This window comes from Fusarium redolens (genome assembly GCF_020744475.1).
Source record: "Fusarium redolens strain MPI-CAGE-AT-0023 chromosome Unknown BKA55scaffold_11, whole genome shotgun sequence".
NCBI lineage: Eukaryota > Fungi > Ascomycota > Sordariomycetes > Hypocreales > Nectriaceae > Fusarium > Fusarium redolens.
In genome coordinates, this window is record NW_025763674.1 from 286306 (window position 1) to 311793 (window position 25488).

General features: G+C 49.4%; 9 protein-coding genes across 9 annotated transcripts; 4 read left to right on the plus strand and 5 right to left on the minus strand.

Annotated features, from left to right (window-relative positions):
• Positions 1 to 53: 53 nt before the first annotated feature.
• Positions 54 to 1090, minus strand: BKA55DRAFT_541018 (NADP-dependent oxidoreductase domain-containing protein; the record flags this gene model as incomplete). The annotated part of the gene is made up of 4 exons (XM_046190333.1): positions 54 to 791; positions 842 to 899; positions 953 to 963; positions 1016 to 1090. 4 exons carry the CDS (start codon positions 1088 to 1090, stop codon positions 54 to 56), a joined length of 882 nt encoding a protein of 293 aa, XP_046047323.1.
• A 545-nt stretch (positions 1091 to 1635) lies between these two features.
• BKA55DRAFT_691914 (uncharacterized protein) lies at positions 1636 to 3114 on the minus strand (the record flags this gene model as incomplete). Its single annotated transcript, XM_046199688.1, has 2 exons — positions 1636 to 2757; positions 3034 to 3114. The coding sequence occupies 2 exons, from the start codon at positions 3112 to 3114 to the stop codon at positions 1636 to 1638; spliced, it is 1203 nt and encodes a 400-aa protein (XP_046047324.1).
• Positions 3115 to 6853: 3739 nt separating this feature from the next.
• On the plus strand, positions 6854 to 10032 carry BKA55DRAFT_595315 (WD40-repeat-containing domain protein; the record flags this gene model as incomplete). The annotated part of the gene is made up of 5 exons (XM_046195787.1): positions 6854 to 6896; positions 6931 to 6989; positions 7248 to 7271; positions 7303 to 7374; positions 7447 to 10032. The coding sequence occupies 5 exons, from the start codon at positions 6854 to 6856 to the stop codon at positions 10030 to 10032; spliced, it is 2784 nt and encodes a 927-aa protein (XP_046047325.1).
• A 403-nt stretch (positions 10033 to 10435) lies between these two features.
• BKA55DRAFT_573117 (thioredoxin-like protein) lies at positions 10436 to 11388 on the minus strand. Its single transcript, XM_046193183.1, has one exon. It carries the CDS (start codon positions 11084 to 11086, stop codon positions 10685 to 10687), a length of 402 nt encoding a protein of 133 aa, XP_046047326.1. The 5' UTR covers positions 11087 to 11388; the 3' UTR covers positions 10436 to 10684.
• Positions 11389 to 11942: 554 nt separating this feature from the next.
• On the plus strand, positions 11943 to 13911 carry BKA55DRAFT_76129 (WD40-repeat-containing domain protein). The gene is made up of 2 exons (XM_046201616.1): positions 11943 to 12325; positions 12377 to 13911. Exons 1-2 carry the CDS (start codon positions 12124 to 12126, stop codon positions 13636 to 13638), a joined length of 1464 nt encoding a protein of 487 aa, XP_046047327.1. The 5' UTR covers positions 11943 to 12123; the 3' UTR covers positions 13639 to 13911.
• A 1251-nt stretch (positions 13912 to 15162) lies between these two features.
• BKA55DRAFT_515774 (uncharacterized protein) lies at positions 15163 to 16530 on the minus strand (the record flags this gene model as incomplete). Its single annotated transcript, XM_046188035.1, has 4 exons — positions 15163 to 15572; positions 15652 to 16035; positions 16092 to 16182; positions 16243 to 16530. The coding sequence occupies 4 exons, from the start codon at positions 16528 to 16530 to the stop codon at positions 15163 to 15165; spliced, it is 1173 nt and encodes a 390-aa protein (XP_046047328.1).
• A 949-nt stretch (positions 16531 to 17479) lies between these two features.
• On the plus strand, positions 17480 to 19599 carry BKA55DRAFT_664841 (polysaccharide pyruvyl transferase-domain-containing protein). Its single transcript, XM_046197725.1, has 3 exons — positions 17480 to 18140; positions 18199 to 18591; positions 18641 to 19599. The coding sequence occupies exons 1-3, from the start codon at positions 17671 to 17673 to the stop codon at positions 19161 to 19163; spliced, it is 1386 nt and encodes a 461-aa protein (XP_046047329.1). The 5' UTR covers positions 17480 to 17670; the 3' UTR covers positions 19164 to 19599.
• Positions 19600 to 21526: 1927 nt separating this feature from the next.
• On the plus strand, positions 21527 to 22642 carry BKA55DRAFT_691920 (uncharacterized protein; the record flags this gene model as incomplete). Its single annotated transcript, XM_046199689.1, has 2 exons — positions 21527 to 21766; positions 21824 to 22642. 2 exons carry the CDS (start codon positions 21527 to 21529, stop codon positions 22640 to 22642), a joined length of 1059 nt encoding a protein of 352 aa, XP_046047330.1.
• Positions 22643 to 23258: 616 nt separating this feature from the next.
• Positions 23259 to 25187, minus strand: BKA55DRAFT_573126 (uncharacterized protein). Its single transcript, XM_046193184.1, has one exon. The coding sequence runs from the start codon at positions 24760 to 24762 to the stop codon at positions 23446 to 23448; it is 1317 nt and encodes a 438-aa protein (XP_046047331.1). The 5' UTR covers positions 24763 to 25187; the 3' UTR covers positions 23259 to 23445.
• Between the last annotated feature and the right edge of the window lie 301 nt (positions 25188 to 25488).

Genomic DNA, 25488 nt, shown 5'->3' on the forward strand with positions numbered 1-25488 from the left:
CTTAAATTTTAGTGAATCTATTGATGTTCCTTTTGTATTGCGTCTCGTGATATCTATTTCTCAAGAGGCTCACGAGTAGGATCCCAAGCACAAGGGCTATACTCATCAGTTGCCAAATCCTTCACTTCCTCCTCCGTCAATTCAAAGTCAAACAATTGAGCATTCTCCAGAATCCTTGAAGGCGTTACACTCTTCACCAGAGGAACATAACCCCTCTGCAAGCTCCACCGAAGAAGAACCTGTGCTGGACTCTTGCCATACTTGTCCGCAAGGGCCTTGACCTTGGGGTCATCGAATCGCTCACCACGCACAATGGGGCAGTAAGCCTCAACTGCAATGTTTCGATCCTGGCACCACTTGACAATGTCAGGTCGTGTCAGCCACGGGTGCACCTCCCACTGCCCGACCGAGATGACGCCTCCCTTGCCTGGTCCAAGCTCGGCGTCGAGTTCTTTAATGTATGCCTCTAGTTCATCTAGATGATGAACGCCGTAGTTGGAAACACCAAGTGATCGCACCTTGCCGGCTTCAACGCACTCAGCAAGAGCTCTCCAAGCACCCTTACGGGCATCAGGCCCACCGTACGGGGCATGAATAAGGACGAGGTCAAGATAATCGAGCTTCGTCTCGTCGAGAGCAATGTCTACCTGCTTGTGTGCATTCTCATAGTTGAGGGGAAACTGCCTGGTGAAGATCTTGGTAGTGAAGAAGAGCTCCGGGCGAGGCACGCCAGACGCCAGGAGTCCAGCTGCGCTAGGGCCCTGGTTGTAGTACCCTGAAGCAGAGTCGATCTGAATATGTTAGTTGGGTATTGAACACCAAAGACTTTGGATAAACTCACATGGCGGTAGCCTATCTCGATGGCCTTCTTACAGAGATCGGGAGCTTGTTCAGCGGGACTGAATGACGTGGTTAGAGTACATAATGCCTCCGGAACATGACGTGGACTTACACCTTGTAGACCTAGGCAGTTACATTAGCAGGGTGCGAAACGAAGGATTGAAGGATCACTTACTCCATAGCCAAGAAGAGGGATCTGGTAGCCTGAATTGAGCTTCCTGGTAGAGTCGAGAGCGAGTTTAGAGGCCATTTTGAAATTCATGAACACTTTTTGTTTGATGTTGAGTTGATGTTTGGGATGAGGGGTAGGAGAGGTAAGGACAATGAATCATTTATATAGTTTCAAGTTCAACAAGGTCAACATTTGATCAACAACAAAATTGTTTGATATCTTTAAGTATCTTCGGAGCTCGGAGTTAAGACATGAGTTCGTACTCTCGCGTTTATAGATCAGATAAGCCCCGAGGTGCTATCATGATGATCGTGGCGTGGATTCGATATTTGAAGTCGGGTGAAAATGCGGGGATAATTACGTGCACCACATTGTCAATCTTGTTTACTTAACGCCTAGAAAACCGACGACTTCCATTTGAGTGATCTTTATGAGACATGCAATGAGTTAAAAATAAATTGGAGGTCAGCTACGTACTATACATTCTTAGGTGAAGATTGGGGATGTACAGTTGTGGCAAACTGAGCGATGTCCTCTTGAGTCTCACAAAACGGTACAGGGTAACACCACAGCGATAGGGCCTCATGAATTCATATTTCGTTTCTTTGTCTATCCTTGTTTGACTAGATGACACTATTTTCCATAGTAGGCTCCCCAGTTGCCTCATTATCTTCATCGGCATCGTCGTCATCAAGATCCAGCATTGGGTAGTTGAGTATGGCAGCGATATCACCCAACATACTCAATCGCTGTCCACTCTCATGATCACTGCTGAGAATCCTCGCCTCTCCACCATCACTCCGTACCTTCTCAACCAGAGCGACGTACTTTTTGCGAAGGGCAAGGTCTTCGCTTCGGAATAGGGAGTTGTTGACCAGCAAGACACCACCGCCTGGCCCAACGGCTCCGTCGTTGACGGCCTTTTCGACAGCTGAAGTACCATACCATGCACGTCCATCGTCCAGCTTTAACATGTCGAAGAATTGGTCAACATACTGCGTTTCACGAGCGAACTTCATATCCTTCATCTTGGCCAAGACTTCAGGGCTCTTGAGGATCTCGTTGAGACTGTGGACGTGACCAGAGTTGGAGTGAACCACCGTAGCCTGCTTTGCCACGGCTGTAAGCACCTTGTCTGCTTTATCCCGTCCTTGGTTGGCGATGTACTGCTTGAAGTCTCCAGCCACAAAGCCTGGACTGGCCAGTAACAACGGCCGTGACTGTGTGAAGTCCATGGTTCGTAGAAGAGTCGACAAGGTCTTCTCAAAGAAGCGGCGCATACCTGCATCTTGGTCTGATGCAAGGTCACGCTTCTTGGGAATCACGCTCTCAACACGGACTTTGAGGACGGTTCGGAACTGTGTGATAAGACAGATGTTGGCAAGTCCTTCTTGCATGACAACGGCCGCTACGGCACCATCCTTGTCATCTGATAATGTCTCTTGGAGAGTAGCTCTTGCGACAGAGTCCCATCCTTCTGGCTTGATGATAGTAAATGGGCGGTTCACCTCGAGATCGAGGGTATGATGAGAGCCTAGGGTGACATATGGGTTCTCTACAACGACGGTTCCAGAGACACGGAGTGATGAAATGATAGGATCGAAGAAAGTGGATTTGACCTTGATAGCCAGTTCAGTATGAACACGCTCAGATGCCGTGCTTCCAGTGTTTGAAGTCGTGACTACTTTACGGATAGCGTGAGCATGGATGATATCTCCAGATAGGATGAGGTTGTATGCATGCCACTATCAACATTGTTAGCGTGCTGTCTCATAAGAACAAGCGGTGACATCGGTGGGAATCGGAACAGATAGTGGCTTAAAGTGCGAGACATGTGGTATAAGGTGAATGCTGGCCAGCAGCATATCGAGGCCAGAGTCGAGCCGCGGAGGGTGTGACAACGTTGGAGGGGAGGGGTAACAATAGGAATCGAAGCAGGGTCTAAGGGTCGATAGAGGGAAAACGACATGGCAGACCAGGGGTATAAACTTAGAAGGGAGCAAATAACAGGGGCTGCTGACCATATCTTCGGGATCCTCGGGCAGGAGAGAAACGGTCTCGTCCTCGAGGGTCTTGGGGACCTTGCGTGATACTAACTTCATCTTTGGCTAGGTGTGCGAGCTGTGGCTGAAAGCTGAAGTGTGAAGATGTCAAGCTGGGGGCTGGATATCAAAGCCTCGGACCTCGGTGGGTTTGTGACAGCGACAAAAACAAGAGTTGGCCCGTGTCTGACAAAGACCCAGATAATTATTGGGTAGATGTCTCACCAGAAAACTCGCCGATGACAAACGGATGTTGGATGATGATGTTGATAGTGATACCCAATAGATAGTTGGCCCAAGGTGGGTGGTGCAATGCGGCTAAGACCAGTAAGGCTGGGCTAGGCTGGCTGACCAAGACGAAAAAGCCAAGACGGGCAGATTTTGAGGCTCAACGGCTGTTGGACAGTGGAGGCTAACTCTATGGAGGACTATCAAGATCGAGTATGAATCGTGAATGTGAACTGCCAAGTGGATAGATGGACCACGGTAGTTCGGCGATACGGCAGTTGAACGGCTCAGAATAGATTTCTCGGTGCCGCTGTCAGGTACAAACAAGGATAAGTTGATGATGTTGACGTCGGAGTCGGGGGTTGAGAGTGGCCGGGCCCGACGGGGTTTTGATCTTGTCCGTGGCCAGTCTTCAAACTATCAGGCCAAGTTCAGAAGGTTAGAAGCACGGGATTGGATTTTAGATGCCCACAAGTGGATATTTAGACGACGATTTGAGTGACGTGACTCCACAAGATCAAAGTTCTCGAACACAAGATTTGTTTCTGGTGCATGGATGCGGAGTCTTGAAAGCTCCGCGGACTGCGGAGAATGAGATGAACGGAGTTCAATACAACCCCGTGTTTGAAGTTATCACTGAGCGAGCGCTAAACTAACTTTTCTTTTGCGCTGTTTTTTTTCCTTCTTTTTTCTGCGTCTGGCGGAGTTTGAGGGGGATTTACAAATGGAACGGAAATGGATCGATTTGTTCGCTGTACGCCGAACGCCATAGTGACCCATGACAGGCCTTGGCGATCTTGGCGACCGAGACATTGAAAAGAAACTCTGGAAGAACGGCACGAGGTGATCCACGGAACTGCATCGCATTCTTGGCGATATGCGAAGCGCTGCACTTTGCATCGTGTGACAACCAGACAGGCTGTTGTCGTTTAAGCAAGCATGTGGCTGAAGGAATAGAGGCATTAATTCAAAACGTTGCCGAGAAACCGTATTCTAATAATTAGTGAGTGATTCGATATAGGTCAAATTATTAGTTCGTAAGCTCTAATTACATAGTATCTTCAAATCTTGTCAGCATTTAACTCTGAAATAAAGCTAGTTCTTGATATCTGAACAGCGCGTCATCATGCCATGTATCAGTGGTCATCCAGTTTATTGAGTGATACGGCAGAGCAGATCAAGAGTATCGCCATTGAATGAACAACACAGACTTACATCCTTGATACTCAATACCTGCTGATCTGACGTCGTGCATCTCGATAGTGCAAGGCACCGACTTTCCTTGCCAAAACATGCCTAGCCCTCAGGGAGCAAGAAAACTTAGGACATCTATACAAAAAGGCTTAAGCAAATTCAGTATAGACTTAGATGACCTTAGACTAGTCATTTTTGGCATCTTGCCACAAGGTCAGAAGTATTCTTGCTCCCTGAGGGTCTGGTTAAGAAGCTGCTAACCCCGGTCAGTCTCGGAAAGTCAACGACGTAAGCCCAGCATGTGAAATGCAAGAGTGAGTCTGCGTCGTTTAGCTGGTGGTTCTCGCATACTTGTCTCACTTGAGATGCATTCGATGTAACTCTCTCATCATTTTATCCCCTCGTTCGTGGGCCAGACCCGACGTTATATGTGCAGATGTGCGAATGTGGTTGTGTTAGTGCAGTTCCTGTGCAGGCTTGGCTCCAAAAGCAAAGCGTCCCGAATACGCGGATGCGACTAAACGAGTATTGAATACAAGACACTGGACTTGTTGATGAGCTTCAGATTACGGTTGAGATATCAACACATTCGTTTACTCTAATATTTGACACGACGTCCTTCTGAAACATGTCATCATGGGTCAGTTACCGTCTTTTCGCTGTTGCGGTCAAGATATTATTGTCTTATTCTCTCATTCACATGTTGTACATGCGGTGAGTACTGAGCCGCGGGTTCGCATTTGGCTGTGGCACAGACAATCTGGAGAACAAACACTCGTTGAGATGACGGTCGATCATCCAGCCTTATGTGATTAATTACCAACTAGTTACGTAGAGAGAGAAAAGGAAGGTCATGTTAAGCGTCAACACTGCCATCAACGAGGCGATGCAATTATCAAAATAGCCAGCCAGCCAGCCTGGAATGTTCACTAATAACAGTCACTAACAATGAGACCAATTAACAGTTGCCATGGTGAGCCATCAAACTGCCAAATTGGCTCTGCCCTATGAGACTCAACCTGATTGATGCGGTCTCATCCAAGATCATCGCACTCAAGTCTTGTCTTACCTCATTTAGACTCCATCTCATCCATTCTAACCCCAGAAGATCGAGCCGATATCCGGTAAAGGTGTGATACAATCCTACAAGTTGCACCTCTTTTCCCCTTATTTCCTGTAAATTCACTCAAGAGCCACAACACAGCCCATACTAGATTCGGTGCTTACCTATTTCTCACAGTGCCGTGGGCCTGACCTGAGTGTACAGTACCTACAGCAAGTCCAGGCAACGTGCTGCAGCTACACATCAGCTGCTCATCCTTTTGTCAACCTTTTTGCCATCCAACGTCTCAGCTCTGCGCGCGTGGGCATCAGCTCTCCCTTTTCCAACATCTTATTCGTAGCTTCATACCAGCACATTTCATGACCCCTTTTACTCCTTTTTCTTTCTTATTATATCACGCGCCAAAAAAAAAGAAAGCCGATCGAGTTTCTCTTACACACTAACACAATTTGGCTTTCGACCCCACTGCACTGTACTGTAAGTAGCTGGAAGCACCTAGTTGCCGCTATCTGGTTGCTGTGCAGCGCTGTCCCCAGCGCACTACAGCGCCTGCCTGGTCATCGCATTCGCCCGACGGGTCGTTTTCGCTTAGGGTCCTCCATGTCATGGAACTCGTCTCATATAACCAATGCAAAAATCGCTGGTTGCCCTGCTATACTTGAGCACCTGATTCTGATCCTGATTCTGTTGAGCTCTGTATTACAAAATACAATACATGCATTCTTGCTCGGTTGCTTGCATCTGAACAGCGTTGCCTCTTTTCTATCTCTCCCTTGAACAACATCCCTCCTGTCATCATCCATCCATTATTCACCACTACCAATACCTGTCTGACAAGCCTGGAATTAGACCCTCACTCAGCTGGAGACTAACCAACATCATTTGCATATTAGTCCAGTGGAAGGGGATAGGAAATAAGGAGACAACACTCACCGACGGCCTATTGACTAAACACCAGCCAGTCGGCATTCATTTTACTGCCAGAGGGTACACAGCTACAGTACATTGAACCCGTACGAAAGGATCTGCCTTGAGCCAAGCCTCCCAGCCTCACATCTCGTTCCCTCTCGCTCGCTCTCGGACCCTTCGGATTGGACTTCAGAAGCTCGTTACCCCCGGTCTCCGCCACGCCCGCCCACTTCTCAGTGCTCACCCCCCCACGAGTCTCCGAGTCCGTCAGCCAAGGCCACACTCTCTCGTTTTGATCGGGTCGGGGACTGGACTTCCACAAGTTGCGCGAGGCCGACCGCCCGCGCAATCCGGTCTATCTCGTTCAAAATTCTTTAGGGACTGGCTGCCCATCAAGTATGGAAGATGTCCGCCTTCAAGTCTTCGTCTGCTGTCCGGGGCGAACGTGGTTTGTATAGACGACGCGATTCTGCCCTTTCCAGCCTTCCCGAGTCCGAGCCTCAACGCCGCCAGAGCCTCGCTGCTCGTTCTGATTCTCAGGGTATGTACTGTACATGCTTCTTTACTCTTGCCCCTCCACCCGGTCCTATGGCCATGTCACAATGCCCTACCTACTAAGTGAACGCCTGGGCGCATGTCCGCTTATGCAGGGACTGTTGCGACTGGAGCTTCCTATGCGCCCAAGGTCCTCTTCACTGGCCACTATTATACTAGCTATACACAATGCTCACTATAATACTATGTAAGCTGACAATTTGTCAATAGGTGCCGGTGCTTCCCTGGACCTCCCATCGAGCAGGCTCTCGACTACACAACCATCTGTGTCAGGCTCTCAGAATGCAAAAGAAACAAAGGACTGGAAACCTCCCTTCAAGTCGAGTTCCCCCAGTCCTCCCCCAAACGCTGGGCTTGACCCTTTGAGTACGGTTAGTATTTGCGACTAGTTGACTCAAGGGCAACGAGGTATACTTGAATCGCAACTAACATGTGATGTTTAGCAAATCTACTTGCGTACCAACAGTAACACCGCGGAGCCTACCATCGCACAACGTATTCTAAACCAGGGCCGTTCCGACAGCCCTGCTGCAGACAACCTACAAAGACAAAGCTCCGAACTTAGCAAGTCGCCAAACACTACCCAGGATTCTAGCAAGGATCGAAGGAAAGGAGTGTCTTTCCTGAGTCGACTGGGAATGCGCGGAAGTTGGAGGAAAGATGATGATATGCAGGAATCCGACTCCGAACTGGGTGAACTGCGAACCGATGGCACCTACGCACGAGCTCTCACATCCGTCATCGGTGCAGGTGGAGGATACATACCTCTCCATAAAGAACCTCCACGATATATCCGAGTCAAGGCGCATAACAAGAAGGATAGAGACTATAACCACTTATTCCTTGCACAAGAACTTACCGCCTCAGAACATAAGCATACGCACGGCCGAGCGGTAGCAACGGCAGTTGGAAGTAAGATCCTTAGGGGTGGCGATGCTATCTGGGCGGCCGAATTCAGCTTGGATGGACGATACTTAGCTGTCGCAGGAAAGGATCAGATCGTACGAGTGTTTGCTGTGATATCTACGCCAGAGGAACGCAAGGCACACGAGGAAGAGGAGGCGCAGAATGGTACTCATGGCGAGAAGCTCAGTGCTCCTGTCTTCCGCACAAAGCCTGTGCGAGAGTTCAAGGAGCACACCGGCGAGGTACTTGCCTTGAGTTGGAGCAAGAACAACTTTTTGCTATCCTCTTCCATGGACAAGACCGTAAAGTTATGGCATATGAGCAGGAGTGATTGTTTATGTACGTTTGTGCACAAGGATCTGGTCACATCGATCGCCTTCCACCCTACAGACGATCGATTCTTTCTCGCAGGATCACTGGATGCGCAACTACGATTATGGAGCATTCCGGACAAGAGCGTCGCTTTCCAAGCACCTGTGGGTGAATTCATTACCGCGGTAGCGTTTTCCCCTGACGGAAACATTGCTATATGTGGTGTGCTCAGTGGTTTATGCACTTTCTACGCTACCGAGGGTCTGAAGCTCAAGTACCAAATTCATGTCCGGTCGTCACGGGGCAAAAACGCCAAGGGAAGCAAGATTACAGGCATTCGAACCATGACGATACCATCAGGACCCGAAGCTGGGACAGTCAAGGTTTTGGTTACTTCGAATGACTCTCGAGTTCGAGTATATAACCTGAACGACAAAGTGATCCAGGTCAAGTATAAGGGACTAGAAAACCAGTCAAGTCAGATTAATGCACGCTTTAGCGACGATGGTAGCTATATCATCTGTGGCAGCGAGGATCGAAAGGCCTACATCTGGAAGCTTGGTGCCCAAGACGAGATCAAGGACAAGCAGCCATACGAAACATTCGATGCTCACCCCGAGGTCGTCACTACGGCTTTGATGGCTCCATCGAAGAGTCGGCAGCTATTGAGTGCCTCTGGCGATCCTATCTATGACTTGTGCAACCCGCCACCTGTGATGCTGCGAAGTCTCGAGGAAAGCACGCCAAGTCACTCGGCTCTATCAGATGAAGACCATGGCGACTCGCTTCACAGCAACAAAAGACCCGAAGAAACACCAGCATACATCGAGCGCTCAAGGCATCTTGATGGAAATATTATCATCACCACTGATAGAACTGGAAAGATCAAGGTTTTCAGACAGGACTGTGCCCATAAGAAGCGCCAGCAAGGGCTTTGGGAGTCAGGTTCTCGATTGGGTAACCGTCTCTCCGGTGTTGGCAGGAGTGGCAGTGTCATGACGAGAACGAGTGCGAGCAGTCGTGTGCAATCGAGACGTGGATCACTCAATATTCCTGGTCCCAATCCAATTCAACTCCAGCATGCTTCTGATAGAATTAACAGTTGGCGTCAGGATGTTGATGGAGGACGACCCAGCATGAACAATACACCAGCTCGGAGTGAGCGATCTATGTCTCCTACCAAACCGGGACAATCACCGATCAACTCAGCGGCCAATCTGGCACCAGAATCTCGAAGGAAGCCCTTACCGACGAGTCCGTCCAGCCGTCCAACTCCCACAAGTCCCGCCAGCAGTGGTCTATCCAACCGCACCACAGTCAGAGCTTCACATGACCGGGAGAGAAACGGCATCACAAGCCCACCAACCCCAAGTTTCAGCCTTATCAGTGCCTCTGATTCTGAAGGCGTTAACGACAAGGAGGGCAGTTTCTGGAATTTGAGCAGGTGGAGAAGTTCACGCCAAAGCCTCCGCTACTCATCGGCGTTGAACTCACCTGCGAGCCCTAACGGATCGCCGAACCCCGGGCATAGTCGCTCTGGAAGCCAGTTTCTCAGTGTTAGAGAGAGATCCTCTCCAAGAATGAGTCTGGGTGTGGACGAGCTGAAGCCACCTCGCCAAGATGTTGCCAACCGGCGCAGATCAGCAGGACCAAGGTTGACATCGAGACTTTCAGTTCAAGGTGATCAAAAGAATGGATTTGAGGATCAAATCGAAACACATGAGGAGATTACACCAAGTAAGAAACGAGTGGATTCTGGCGTCGGCCGCATTAGTGACGAGTCGGCGGATTCAGCTGTTCAATCTTACTGAGATATGACAGGGGAATGATACATCTCAGCAGCATTTGTTGGAGTTGGCGTCTGTTTTGTTTATTGGGACTTGATCGTATACCACTTGGAAAGGCGTCCGATAGGGTGTTTACACTTCTGAACCCTGTACAATAACTCACTTGACTTTTTCTTGTGTCAAAGAGGATAGGAATCTTGCAGGGAGAGGTTCGAAAAAGGGGTCCAAGAGAAGATTCCAAAGGAGCAAGAGGAGTTTGACGATGGCATGAGTTCTGGAATCATTAGCATGGCGAGATATGAAGTCTCGGATTACACGGCCAACAATGAGCCACAGCGAACATTTACTTGATGTTATAGTACATACATACAATACAATCTGGAGTTTACTTCCAGAGGCAAAAAAAAAAAAAAAAGAATTACAAATATTTCATAAAGAGAGAAGAATCGTGTTGAAGTGATCAGGTTTATTTCTAGCTAACCAGTGCAACCCATCCTCCTCAAAGCCTTGCGCTTCCGCATAACCATGTGTCGCAATCCTAGCTCATGATGGTTTTTGCCTTGATGAATGGTGCCCGTGATGTGCGCCTTGTTTATAGGGGGGTATCCTTGCGAATCTGCGTTCTTAACGGCATTTGCTTTGTAGTAAATTCTTTTTCTCCCAAGCCTCTCTCCACTTAGAAGTTCTCATCAGTCTTGAGGGTGTTCTCCTCAGCGGGCTTCTCGGCAGCACCACCGCTAGCCTTGTCGGCGTAGGTCTTGACAGCGGCAGTCAGCTTGGGAGGAACAGCGCCGAGCAGATCGCTGGCCTTGTCGCCGTTCTCGAAGAAGAAGAAGGCGGGGATGGAGCGGATGCCGAGCTCAAAGGCGAGATCGGGAACATCGTCGGTGTCGAACTTGGCGAAGGCGTACTTGTCGGACTTGTGCTCGGCGGCCTGCTTGTTGAAGATGGGAGAGATGGCCTTGCAGGGACCGCACCATGAGGCGTGAGCTTGGAGAGCGACGTAGGGGGTGGTCTTGACGAGCTCGTCGAATTGAGCCTTGGACTTGATCTCGACAACGGCGGAGGGAGCAGCCATTTTGAAAGGTGTGACGTGGTTTTGTAAAGGGTGTTTTGTTTGGTGATGAAGAGTTGAGGGGTTTTGGTGGGGGAATGTGTTTATATAAGTAGGTATGATATGGAGGGGTAGAATTCAAAAGGTCAAGATGGATCTACTGTAGCGGAGTGGATACGTTTATATACTTAGTTATTCAGGCTTCTAGAAGCTCCAGTTTCGCGGTTGATTACTCTACTCAGTCAACTCAGATACTCAATTATTCAGGAACCCGGGAGTCGGTGGTGGTGAACATGACAGGCAGTATGACACAATCGTGAAATTTCGGAGGGGCTGACGTGGGGTTCCTTGGGCCGAGTGCCGCTGAATGAATGGAATTAACTGCTGACAAAACAGGCCCAACCGAGTTCAATGGTCCAATGGCCGAGCTATGTCCTGGGAACGTATTCCATGCGCAACGGAAGCCATTTGGAATCAAACTACGATCCGCGAATACGACGGATCTGTATGGGGCGAAGCGAGGCTTGAATTTATCAGCAACACAGGGTATCCTAACCAAGGCAAGACTTTATTGTGATCAGGTCTTACAACTCATGCCTCGGCCTGATTGTTATAAGTTGCGCAATCCAAGTCTAACTCTACCATTTGACTCGGGTTTAATGACAATTTAAAGATCACCATGCTCAGAAGCGTTCAGAAGTTATGATCAAGGGTCTTACATCAAAGGGAGGTACAGCTTGGTTTCTCTCTTTACTTATATCATCTCTAGTCATGTATTCTATAGAAACAAGAAAAGCAACTCGAAAGTCCAATACTGGACTTCTCTCGCATTTACACCTTGATTCTTCCCAATGACAATCATCTCGTTCATCTCATGAAAAGGCTTTGCGCCGGTAAATTCTCGGAAAGCCCCGCGTCATGGCGGGGTTCGGTAGTCTCCAATTTATTTTTTTCCTGCAGTTGATTTGGAGGGGCACCAAAAAGACGGCGATAGCGAAAAATTCATTCTTTTTGTGGTTTCAATTTGTAGATCGAACCAGAGACAACCACATATTTTAATCATGGCGAAGAGAACTGCTGATGCCGATCACGGCGATGCCCTCAAGGGCGGAGACCGTCCTGAGAAGATGGACATTGACGACAACACCAAGGAGATGGGAGAGTTCGAAGATGAGTTTGAGGACGAGTTCGAGAGCGAGGATGAGATTCTTGAGGCTGGTGTTGATGGACGACCTGATGCCGAGCGCGAGGCTGAGGAGAAGGGCAAGTGATCATCCTTGACTTGACTAGAACTAAGTCTAATGTTGCGAGCAGATGCTATGGAAGTTGACCAAGGAACCTTCATCGTCGGACGAAGCAAACTCGAGCCCGGCCAGACCCTCGCTCCCGATCTGACAACCTACGAGATGCTGCACAACCTCAGCACACCCTGGCCATGCCTTTCTTTCGATATCATCCGCGACAACCTCGGCGACAACCGCAAGGCCTACCCTGCTACCATGTATACCGTCTCTGGAACACAGGCTGAGACTGGAAAGGCTTCTGACAACCAGATCATGGTTATGAAGTTCAGCGGTCTCAGCAAGATGGACCGCGGCGACGAGGGTTCCGACTCAGAGGACGATGATGACGAGGACTCTGACCCTATCCTGGAGAGCAAGTCTATTCCTCTCAACTCTACGACCAACCGTATCCGCGCCCACCAGATTCCTAGCCAAGAGGCTGGACGACCTGGAACTACTCTCACTGCTACCATGACCGAGTCAAGCAACGTCTTCATCCACGACATTTCTCCCCACCTCGCCTCTTTCGACAACCCTGGTACTACTATCTCCGCTCAACAGAACAAGCCTATCTCTACTGTCCGCGCCCACAAGACTGAAGGCTACGCTCTTGACTGGTCTCCCACAGTTCCCGGTGGTAAGCTCCTCACTGGTGACAACGATGGTCTCATCTACGTGACAACACGCACCGATGGAGGCGGCTGGGTCACCGACAACAGACCTTTCCAGGGCCACACAAGCAGTGTCGAGGAGCTCCAGTGGTCACCCTCCGAGCAATCTGTCTTTGCCTCTGCTTCAAGCGATGGCACCATTCGTATCTGGGACGTGCGATCCAAGTCCCGCAAGCCCGCTATCACCATGCAGGTATCCAATGTCGATGTCAACGTCATGTCTTGGTCGCGCCAGACGACTCATCTGCTCGCTTCAGGAGACGACAACGGTACATGGGGGGTCTGGGATCTTCGACAATGGAAGGCCAGCTCCGATAAGCCACAGCCCATCGCCAGCTTCAACTTCCACAAGGAGCAGATTACAAGCATTGAGTGGCATCCCACCGACGACTCCATCGTTGCCGTCGCCGCTGGTGATAACACCGTCACACTCTGGGATCTTGCTGTCGAGCTTGACGACGAGGAGAGCAAGGACACAGCGGGTGTCAAGGACGTGCCGCCCCAGCTGCTGTTCGTGCACTACCTCAAGGATGCGAAGGAGGTGCACTGGCACCCTCAGATCACGGGTAGCTTGGTTGCCACAGGAGAGGAGTTCAGCGTCTTCAGGACCATCAGCGTATAAGGTGTCTATCTGTGGGGTGAAATGACTGGGACGGAAAAGTTTACAGACAGGTTCATGGTGGATCTGTTATTGATTGAACGGCATGGCACGGCGTATAATGAGATCTCCTTTGTTGGATTTGATAGATGAATGACTATGTGTTTCTTGGACTTTACTCTGTTCGGTGTTAAGAATCTATGAAATCCTTCGATATTCCTCATCCCTGCATGCGTAAGCTGAGGCTCCATTACACGTAAAACAAGCTAATATTTAATCTTACAATTCTACTCTAAATTCTCATCAACACTTTTCATGAAACACTTCTTCTCTCTCAAGCCAGGTCAAGGATTCAACTGAAGTCCCAATTAACATTTTACTGTTCTCCATACAAACTACCGTAGGATTACGGAGCTGAACGACTAGCAAAACGACAGTCTATAAACTAAGATTACCTCTCTTCCTCCGTCTACCCTAGGGCCGAACTACACCATATCGCTAAAACCACAATATACCATATACCCATCATCTCAAACACAATTGCATCTGTTTGTAGGGCTAGACTATTGATTCTAGGGTCCTCCCGCTAAAGACTTTGACTCGAACCAAGGCGTCCCAGCCGAGTGGTAGCGATCCCCCCGCGTTTAGAAACATGTCAAACCAACAGAGCCCGCCGTTCCAGAACGGTCTTTTTTTCCATTTCTTGAGCGAAAGAATGACAATGCCTTACGCCACAAAATGCTTCTATGGAAAAGGGGGTGGAATGTCACTGATATGCTTAAAACAGGGTTGAGAGCGAAAATTGGGTTAATCTGACAGGATGGCTCAGCCCTGTTCTGCAGGAGAAAGGGGGTGAGATGAGATTTCTGGAAGATGAAGGAGAAGGATGGAGATTAATGCATGATTTTAAGTCAAGATGAGATTATGAATTAGTTTAATTATTGGCAGGTAATTTTTGAAGATACTTTCGGTCTTTTGCTGTATTTGCCTTTGTCTACAGGACATGGCGTCGTTAGTGAAGATTCACACGATGCACAGATGTAACGTTGGGCTTATGCAGCTTCTTGTGTAGTGTAGTGCTGTGCAACACGACATGCCATGCGAGATCTGTGCCAAGGCCACGCCGTTAAACGTTAACCAGTCTCCCATGTCGACGGGCAGGGCTGAGCCGTGTTCCCTCTGTACTAGACGTCATGAAGGCTCGAGCTTGGTCTGTTGGTTCGTCTTCATGACTAGGTAGTGTTGCGCCATTGTTGGTTTGACATTGTGTTCGCAGTAGCAAAAAGACAGTGTATTGAAGCAGGTCTATAAACGCTTTTAAATGACACCCTGAACCCCCATCGAGATAGCGAGCTCTTGCCCCCGACGTTATACAAAAAAATGTCTACATTACGTGTGTCGTTCAAATACCGTGGGACGGTACATTATTGTCGTGCAGGTCTAACCCGAGTAAATGAAAATATTGGCCAAAAATGGCTAAAGAATAGCTAATGAGCCTTGCCGAATGGTGATTGTAGCCTGACAGGCCATCGCCGTGCCATGTCAATTTTACTTTGACGGCTCACGGCTCTCAGCTGTAGGAAGAGCGTTCTTCTTGGCCTCGTTCTCCTTGACCTTGGCCCAAGCATACACAATGCCCGAGACGAAACCGATGAAGATGGCTGAAACACTTCCAACGGTAACGGGAGCAGCGAAGAAGATAAGACCAGAGACGGCGATGGGCAGCTTGTTGAGAGCACCAACCATGGAGTAGGTGGTAGAAGAGGTAACTCGGATGCACCAGGCGGAGCAGTAAGAAATGAAGATAGCGGCCAGACCAGAGTAGATGATGCCGATGAAGATACGGTTGCGTGAGTCCTCGGGGAAGTTCTTGGCGAAGTTGGCGCTGGACCAGTCCTCAGTGACGAGAGAGAAGAAGACAAGGACGGGAATGGTGAGAAGGTTGTTGTAGTACATGGCTATCGATTTGTTAGCGGCTGTTTCTCGTCATGCAGTATCTGGAGCGCAACACAGGTTGCGCCCTTTGGATATACGTACTGTCCCAATCCTTGAAGTTCATCTTGTGGATAACCTTGCGCATACCCAAAACATAAGAGGCAGAGCAGAAGACGTTCATGGCCATCCAGAAGTAACCGGCGTTCAGAGTAGCAAGCGCATCAGCATCGCCAGTAGAAGCGCTGTAGTCACCAGAGATAGCGCTCTTGATATCAGCCCAGGCAGCAACAACAGAGCTCAGAACCATAAGACCGAAAGAAGAGAGGGCGATGGGTGTGACGGAACCGCCAAACCAGAGGACCTCACCATAAGCAATGGCAATGATGGTCAAGTTCTTGAAAATGGTGTAGACAGGCACGGAGAGGTACTGCAGAGCCTTGGTGCTTGTATAGATCATACCAACGAGGACGAGCGAAATGGGGTACCCTGTTCAAGTTCGCATTAGCCATTGCCCCTCATTCGTGAAAAGCAATTATACATACACTTCTTGATACGGTCCATCTCGAGGGGAGCGAGGGACTTGATCATGCCAAATTGCTTGCATGCTGTGATGGCAACAATACAGACAATGGACTACAGAGACACCGATGTTAATTCGCATTCCTCAAACGCGGGGAACAGCGATAAACATACCTGAACCGCGAGATAGAAGAAAGTGAGGTTCCATGAGGTACCAGACACAACATACTTGTTGACGACGGTCATGGAGATAGAAGATAGACAGTAAGACAGAATAGAGAATGGCCCGCTGTTCTCAATCTTGTTCATGAAGCCTGAAGGCTGCGCGGGGAGGGCATCAGTGCCAGGACCGCGGCCAACAAGGGAGTCGTTCTCCTTGTCACCATCGCCAATGTTGTTCTCGTTGGCAGACTCGGGCATCTTGGCCACGAAGTCATCGTTCTTCTTGTTCTGGTCAGCCATGGCTGCGGCGTCGAGTCGGTCGATCGGTCGCAAACGATTAAACGGCTTCTATTAAAAAAAGAGTGGACGAACGGCCGAAGTGTCGTTCAACAGTGATTCAATGCGTAGCAGAGAATGACGAATCTCGAAAAGAACACGAAGCGACACGATACGATATGCGGGACAAGACAAGACAAGACGAGAAAAGCGATGGGCTCCAGATAAAAATCGATCCGGTCAATCAACCAAAGGCCACCGTTGGAGATGCCAAGTCGAGTGGATAGGGAGGGATAGGGATAGGGAATAAGAAAAAAAAGGGTGTATCACTGTGACTTCTGCTGCACGGTACAATTGTCAGTGGGAAGTGAGGAAAAGGGGGCTTGCGTCCGTTCTTGGCCAACTTGGCTACATTCAACTAAGGCGATATGGATCCCGGTAAGAGCTTTCCCACTTTTCTTTTCTTACGCCGCGTAAGAGTCAACAATTGCATCTGCTACTTATCTTCATATACTGTATAAGTGAATAACCCCGCTGTCTGAACCTTACTGGGACACGAAGTTGATGAGGCTGGTTGTCGACGTCAGGAACCCACATCCCGACCGAGGGTCCCTGGCACTTCAAACTGGCTGCAGACAGAGTCTGTTTGGATATTTACATATGCTACAGAGAGAATAGGGGCTACAACGATTATCATCGAAGTCGAAGAGTCTCTATCCCTGCCGAGACAATCTGTGGATGGGTCATTGGTGCTGTGCAGGCACGTGGCCGTGGCGCACTTTGAACGCATCCATAATCGAATCGCCCGAGTGGAGGAACCAAGCCAAGCCCAGGAGATGGAGGTGGGTGAATGTGGATTAGGTATGGATGGAACGGGAGACACTAAGTTAGAGCCTAGAGGTAGGTACCGACTTAGAAGAACTAGGATGCTATGGTATGGGGATGGGGGGTCGCATCTTTTTATTCCCAAGGTCAAAAGACGTTTCAATATACTTTCTTTTTTCTCCTTCCCTTCCATTGCATCTTCCGTCTTGTCTTTTCACTGCCTTTGCTTTCTTGCTTGCTTGCTTACTACTCTAAACCCGTGATAGAAGTATCCGGGTGTTCCACTCCTTTTCCACAACCATAACTCTAACCTAAAACATCCCCTTCTATGAGTTCATCATGTTACCTGTCATGAACCGCTTCGCACGCATCGCGCTAGCCGTGATTGCTGTGCTCTTCGTCTTCGCTATATTGGTGTCTTACCAGGCGCCCGAGAGCTTTAAGGATCATTTACCAAGCGCAGACTGGCACTGGCCTTCGAAAGGCGACAATGCCACTATCGACGAGCCCCCAAAGCCTACCGACGCCGCTGGTGCCGTGGGCGCTGGAGAGGAGGACACAGAGTTGGACAAGGACCCTAACACAGACATCTCCTACGATTTGACCCGGGCACCTACACCGGGTTGCGAGAATATCGTCAACGATCTTCAGCAGCGTCTTATTCATGCGTACCAGAAGAGGTTCGCGGGAATTCGCTATGCCAACATCTGGGGCTATCTCGAAACGGAGAACAAGGGTGATGCTGCTATTTGGTCCGCACAGCAGATTCTGCTGAGTATCCTTGGAATCGAGACTATGGAAGCCTGCCGGTAAGGATCTCGTATGTACCACGTTGGACATGATCAATATTAATGCAATGTGATACAGCTTCATGTACAAGGACTGCGACATTGAAAAGTTCCGCAGAAAGCTGGAGGAGCACCGCCCACACTCTGGTATCATCATGGCTGGTGGTGGTAACTTCAACGATTATTACTGGGAGGACCAACCTTCGCGCATGAACATGATTGAGAACTTCATCAACGTCTCCATCCGAGCTTTCCCTCAGAGTATCTACATGACCAACCCCGAAAGGATTGAGAAGACCAGGAAGTCTTTCACCAAGCACCACGATTTACAGTTGGCTGCTCGTGACAAGCCCAGCTATGACTGGCTCATGGACAACTTTGGAGAGACTCAGGGTATTCAGAGTGATCTTGTTCCTGATATTGCTTTCATGTGGGGTAACCGATCTGACTTCCGACTCAACACCAAGAAGACGTTAGTATTGCCAGCCTAACCGTTGAACAAAGGCTAACTTTATATCTAGTCACGATATTCTGATTCTCGCCCGAAAGGATGCCGAGATCTCTGATGGTGACTCTGCAGGCATTGAGTTTGGCGAGGGCAAGGTCGACCTGGGTGGCAGCATCGGCAACGTAACATACAACAAGGTCGACTGGAAGTTCACCAAGACCCCTTCGATCGACGACGACGCCCAGCGCGAGGAGGGTAAGAACCAGCGAGCGTGGGCCAAGTCGATGGCAGGTTTCGAGCTCTTGGGCTCTGCCCATTTCGTCATCACCGACCGTCTCCACGGTCACATTCTATCGACAGTTATCGGCGTACCACACGTGCTGATGGATAGCAAATTGGGTAAGAACCTCAACTTCCACAACACATGGACGCGCGACTGCGGCTGCACAAAGATCACAAAGAGCATCGACTCTGCGTTTGATGTGGCGCGCATGTACTTTGAGCAGGAGGTCAAGGATGGCCTCAGGGCTGTTGACCAACCCAAGCCCAAGTCATTACCTACACCTACTCCCCAGGCTGAGACTGGCTCATCATGATGAACTGGCTAGCAGCCAGATATAATGTTTTCCTTACTACCCAGGATTGGCGGGTTTATTATTACCAATTGTGTTTTTCTGCTTAGAGTCGAATGGTTGTCCCGAGCCGGCTGGGGGATATTCTGCTATTCTGATGGGAGACACATAACACACATACATACCGACATGTCGCCCATCTCGTCATGATGGAGCAGGCCTATCTTGTTGGGGGCACTGAATGGGGAACGGAACAGGGGATACCATGCACGGCGCTACCATTTTGTCTCTAATTTCGTCACCGCATCTTAGACTTTTTACTCGTCTCTTCATAGTAATGTCTTTGCCTGTCTCGAGAAAAGTCGGGACAGAGCAAAAAAAGAAAATAGCATACAATGCGCCTCGCGTTTCGTTGCGAGCTGTACAATAACGAAACCCAGAATAAAACAGTCATCACCTCACCCAAGTCTCACGTTGTTCACCAAGTGGCCAGTTCAGGACCCATTATTCGCAAACGTGATTGATACACGCATCGCCAAGCATTCAATGCCTTACTCAGGTTTCACATAATCATCATCCGGGCGGAGTAGCATGTCCATCTTCATCAAAGGGTCGTCCACTTTTTCCTTCCCTCGATTTTTTTTTCGGGGCTAAGATTCCTTATAATGCAACTCACCGAAATCTGCCCTGTCTTAATTGAGAAAAAGACGAGCACGGAGGAAGTAAGACTAAGACCTTGGGGATCGTCTCTCCAAGCTGAAACGCTCCATGGATTCCTCCAGTCGGTCCCTGGCCACTGAGGCGAGTTTGTGTGATCATCACGTGGAGAATATCCTACATCGGAGTAATGAAGGGAAGAGGAGAGAAATGAAGGTAGTATTCGGCTGAGGAGATAATGGAAGATCATGGACGGGAGAGGACAAGGTGATGGGTTATGCGTGGCTGCACCAAAACCTGATTATTGCTATCTTGGCTCTTGTCTCGCTTCCCGTTTACACTTGGCTACGGTTCGGTACATTACAATAAGGTAGGTATGTATCCTCGGGTGTTTTCTTGCATCTGCAGTATGTAAGTATGTCTATGGGGGGGTATTCCTGTGGAGTCTCGCATTACTCGCGCTTCGAGTACGTTTGTTCAAACAATCAACGGCTGACTGAGTCGGCATCGCGCTGATCATCCTTCCAAGGTTACAGCGGCAATACTGTAAAACAAAACATCGAATCCATCCATCCATTTCCTTTCAAACCGACTGCAACCTTTAGCACATAGACTTAAAAATTGGCTTATTTGTTTGAGTTTTAGTAAGGGGTTCTCCTACCTTATTCGCCCCGGCAGGGGACCAATGGCGGAGGTTTGATCAACATCTGCATTTCCCAGAAATCTCTACGTCACTCGCAAGAGCCTCTGTAGCTGCATATCCCCAGTGGCTAGAGGGACACCCCACAACTGGCATAAGCGCTATCCTGCAGAGTTTCCACCAAGTAATTCCTCCCACTTCCCATCATTGCAGCAGATGCAGTGCCACTCTCCGCCTTGTCACAGTCGCCAATTCTTCGCCAACACCCCACGTCTTGTTAGTTAAGTTAAAGCCAAGCTAAGGCCAATGTCAAATCTTATCAACGAACCTCCGTCCCCTGGCCTGGCATGGGCTCCAGGACAATAACCCCTCGATGGCGGTACTTCGGTAGAGCTTCCAGGGAACAAGGCCCATGACCTGGAAGGTCAAGGAATATAGTTAAGATGGAGTATAGTGATGGTTCTCGTGTCTTCTCATTCGTTAGCGAGGCTAAAGCAATATCCAGCGTCCAAGTTTAAAACCAAGGCCAAGGTGTGGCGCCAGATTTACCCTGCTCTCCACTGGGATAACGCGTTCGATCCATTTAAGCAACGCAAGCAGGCAAACGGAAGCCCCCTATTCCGCCTGTGGCACTAGATACACGCACTACTTCTCACTGACGACACCCTAGTCTTTAGTCTTGGGGGTTCTCTGTGCCTGCGTATTTGGGTCCTAGTGCGGAAATAGACTTGATCAATCAATCAACAAAACCTCCGGACAGCCCGTATTTGCCAGCCTCTCCCCTCTCAGAGAGTCTTGACTTTTTCATACATCTTCGTGTTTTTTTTGGTTCTTAGTCAGAGTTGAGAGAGAGAAGACCCTTGGAAGCTTGTTCACTCGGAAACTCGCTTCAGACATTCGTTTACCCACATCACGTTGACTGACTTGCTTGTTGTTTTCCTCTATTACTACTCTACTCTCTTCTTTCGTATTCTTCCTACTCTTTCATATCCATTTTCGTTTCATTACCTTACATTAGATTCGTACTATTTTGGTTGTTGTTGGTTCTACACATATCTTGTCCACATAAACCTTAATATCTTTTGTCACAATGGCTGCCGCCGAACAACCTCAGGTCGAGAACCGCCCCCCGCCTTCACGGATGAGAGTCGCCCTGGTGGTGCTCTTCCATTCATCATGTGCTATCTGGAGCACTATTCTATCTAAGTCGGCCCTCAATGGTGTTGAGGCCCCCGTCACATTGCTTGCTCTCCAGACAACGATACAAGTAGTACTACTCACAATTATTGGAGTTGCTACAGGATGGGTCAAGCTGTATAGACCACTCAATGTAAGTGACACAACTCAATGTCTCTTCTCTTCAAGAAAGTCTAACATATAATCTTAGGCTTGGATTGCTCTTTTACCCCTCACGGTCGCGCGTCTCATTGGAATCTTGGCCAAGACGTACTGCCTCGCCTCGGTTAACGCCTCCGTCTACCAGATCGCTCGTGGTCTTCTACTACCATTTACTCTCTTCCTGTCTCTGCTGGTTCTCCGACCTCGTCCTTACTACCCTCCAATCTCTCTCGTCGGCTGCGCCATGGTCATGGCTGGTTTCGGAACCGGAATGATGGCCGACTACAGCCAGATGCTTACCTCCGGCAAGGGTGTTCTCCTCGGTGTTGGATCTAGTTTCACCACTGCCGTCGAGTCCGTTGTCGTCAAGCGATTCCTCGGCAAGAGCCAGGAGGGTATGTGGCAGATGGTCTGGATGTCCAACTGTATGGCCGTCCTTTTCTATATTCCTCTCTTCCCTCTTTCTGGAGAGATGAGCACTATGAGCAGCCTTTTCACCGTCGAGTCCATGGATGTCGCCCGCCAGTTCCTCAGCTCCGCCTGTTTGACCGGTGTCTCAGCCTTCCTCCTCACTATCGCTACCTTTATGCAAATCGAGGTCACTAGCCCGACCACCCATATGATTGTCACCGCCGCTCGAGGTGTCGCCCAGAGCTCTCTCGCCGTTGTTCTGCTCGGCGAGATCTTGACTGCCGACCGCGCCGGCAGCATGGCTCTTATTCTTACCGGAAGTGCCCTCTACGGCTGGGCCCGAGACCGATACCAGCAGGCCAAAAAGGCCGCTGGCAGCTACCAGCTTCTTCCTCGCGAAGAGGAGGGCCGAGCTGAAATGGTGGACAGCAAGGAAGCAAAAGATCTCAAGTCATAAGATCTTTGCTTTCTCTTGCTGGCCATGAGATAAAATAACATACCATTTCCTTTTTCTTTTATTATTCTTGGGTATGGCGGGCTTCATCATGACGACAGGTGTTTGGATGATCAGGTTTTCGGCATACTTGCTTTTTTCAGATTCTATACACCTTAGACATAGAGACGATTTACTATGTAATCTGGGGTATCCAGTTTAGCCCTTATTTTCTCCCTCAGCAGTGCGCAACGAGGGAGAGAAGCTTGAAGATAAAAAATACACGTTTATATCAAACTTTCCGAGCTCCGCAGTGAAGAGTGTACACGTAAGAGAAACTGAAGAAAGACATTGTTCATCTGATCTTGCAGAGCCAAGACGGGACAGCTTTTTAAGCTTACCTATTCCTTGGAAATATCTTACGTTTTCTATTGGTGGTGCTCTACCAACCGGTTTTCTGGGATAATGATTCACTACTTTCTTTTCTCATGCTCCAAATGCCGGATTCGATTCGATGGCCTCACGGAAGGGAGCCGGAGAATTGCGGCTCGTTATGAGACTCCCGCCAGCCACCCGCTGTAAATTAAATGGAGACATGTTGAAAACTGACATCACTGGAATGTTGGAAGAAAACTTCATGTAAGTGGTATTTCGTGATTGTATTTTCAATGTACTAAGAAACCGTATATTAAGAATGTTCATGCATGGTTCAAAAAACTCTGGAAACATAGAGCCGCTCATCCTGATTCCCGATCATGTGAAATGGTGCCGCGTAATGTACAAATAAAAAAAGTGCAAAAATCCCAATAAATCATATCTAATTGTCTTTAGTTGCGGTTATACTTTTCGAAAGCCTCGTTGATCCAGGCCTTTGTGTTGGCTTGGTTCTGTTCCAATAGGGACTTGGTAAAATCCCTCACGGCCTGCCTTCGCTTAAGAAAACCGTCTCGGTCATCAATCACTCGCTCAATAACGTCCATCTCGCCCTCACCGGGCCGGGCGACCCAGGTAGCCTCTCGGGGCATGTAAGAGTAAGCCTTGAGCAGCTCCTCTGTCGCAACGATGGGGGCTCCTGCGATCAAAGCTGCGGGAATTGTTGAAGAAGCCTTGCGGTCGAAGTATGTCTCGGAGGCAAACGCGGGAAGAAGGGCGAAAGACTTGGATATCAATGTATAGAAGTCGGGATAAGAAAGGCCCTGATCGAAGTAGACGTGGTCCTTAACATGGTCGGGAACCTCTGGAGGAGTACCGTGTCCGATGACGTGGAGGCTGACGTTCTGAGGGGTGTGGCCCTCGGCTTGCTCGCCGGCCTTTCGGATGACGCTACCAAGGTGGTTGAAGATACCGTTGTAGTCACGTCGGCCAGAGGAGTAATCGCCCTGAAGAGACAGAGAAATACCGGGCTCGAGATCAGGGTCGGGAATGTGGACGGGGAACACCGGCGGAATGACGCGAGTGGTGAGGTTGGCGGCTGTGTGCCACTTGGGAATAGTGTCGTTGAGGAAGAAGTCAATGGTGTGCTGACTCAGACCAACAAAGTCCACGCGCTCGTGCTCTGCCCAGCTTCGAACGGCCTGGACGTACTTGCCCTGGGCCCATCGATCAGCGTGGTGGATTGTGCAGAAGAGATGGGTGTTTGCGCTCTTGAGGAGGTTGACGATAGGATCGGTGCCACGGTCGAGGTCGAACTCGCATGTGGTAGATACGAGAATGTGCGGGGGGTTCTCGGTGACATCGTTGGCGAACTTGTCCCACTTGTTGATGGTGACGTTGGCAGCGAGGGTGAAGTTGGCCATGATACCCTGCATGTTGAAGCGCTGGTTGGCGAAGTACACGTCGAGCTGGGAGCCCTCCTGATCTCCGAAAGCGTGCATGAGAGCAGCGGCGACCTCGTCGTGTGTGCCCGAGGACTCTACGAGCATGATGCGCAGAGGCTCGTTGGGGTCCTTACCCTTCTTCTTGCTACCACCCATCCATGATGAAAGGACGCCATCGTCTGTGGTGAAAGGAATCTTCCAGCCGCTGGGAGGTCGAGGAATTGAAGACCAGGTGTCTTCGCGGAGGAAGATGAAGAAGACGACGAGCGCAAGGAGGATTGCGACCCAGAGCAGCGAGTAAAATCGCCTCGGAAGAGCGACAGCCATTATGTGATGTGAGATTGAGCCTTTGTCTGTACCTGTACAGTCTCGGTTGGATGTAAAATTGCAACGAGTGGATGGATGTTGAAGGAGAGAAATATCAAATCATCACAACCCTCGACCGGCGGGAAAAAAAGAACGAGTCCGGCGATGTAGGTCAAAAAGTCTTGAATGAGCCAAGAGATTTTTTTTGCTACGAGGGGACGGGGAGGGACAAGCAAGGAAAAGGTTGGACAGGAGGGGGGTTCCTGGGGGGATAAGCCTTAAGGCAGAAGAAAGGAAGGCCAAAAGATAAGTTAAGTTTAGTCTTAGTGGCGGCTGGTTGGACGGACTTGCTTGGACCTGCTTGGACCTGGACTTAGACTGGGAGAGATAGGGGGTTAACGTGACGCGCAAGCGGGGCCTCGTTACCATAAACTCTCATTCTCGTCAGAACAGTGTAAGAAAGGAAATGATTGCAACTGAATTTACGCCTCAATCCATCCTTGTGCTTACTCTCTCGAGCGGTTATCTCTACTCTTCCCGCCCCTTTTAAAAACACATGTGGCTTCAGTAGTCGACCCCAATTGAACCCAAAAGCGACAAAAGCCCCAGCGATTAAAAACGCTGGGCTTTTCCGCCTTTTCCACGCTGAAGGATCTCTTGGCTGCCATCCAATTGATGAGATGCTCAGGGGCGTTTCTACGGGGGATCCGTCCAGACTCGTCAGGGGCTGGGCAGGCGTAGGAGGCT

Coding starts and splice junctions, on each gene's coding strand:
- BKA55DRAFT_573117 (XM_046193183.1), bottom strand. CDS start 11,086: ATGGCTGCTCCCTCCGCCGTTGTCGAGATCAAGTCCAAGGCTCAATTC.
- BKA55DRAFT_573126 (XM_046193184.1), bottom strand. CDS start 24,762: ATGGCTGTCGCTCTTCCGAGGCGATTTTACTCGCTGCTCTGGGTCGCA.
- BKA55DRAFT_664841 (XM_046197725.1), top strand. CDS start 17,671: ATGTTACCTGTCATGAACCGCTTCGCACGCATCGCGCTAGCCGTGATT. Junction 18,141..18,198: donor GAGACTATGGAAGCCTGCCG/GTAAGGATCTCG, acceptor AATGTGATACAG/CTTCATGTACAAGGACTGCG. Junction 18,592..18,640: donor CGACTCAACACCAAGAAGAC/GTTAGTATTGCC, acceptor CTTTATATCTAG/TCACGATATTCTGATTCTCG.
- BKA55DRAFT_76129 (XM_046201616.1), top strand. CDS start 12,124: ATGGCGAAGAGAACTGCTGATGCCGATCACGGCGATGCCCTCAAGGGC. Junction 12,326..12,376: donor GCGCGAGGCTGAGGAGAAGG/GCAAGTGATCAT, acceptor TGTTGCGAGCAG/ATGCTATGGAAGTTGACCAA.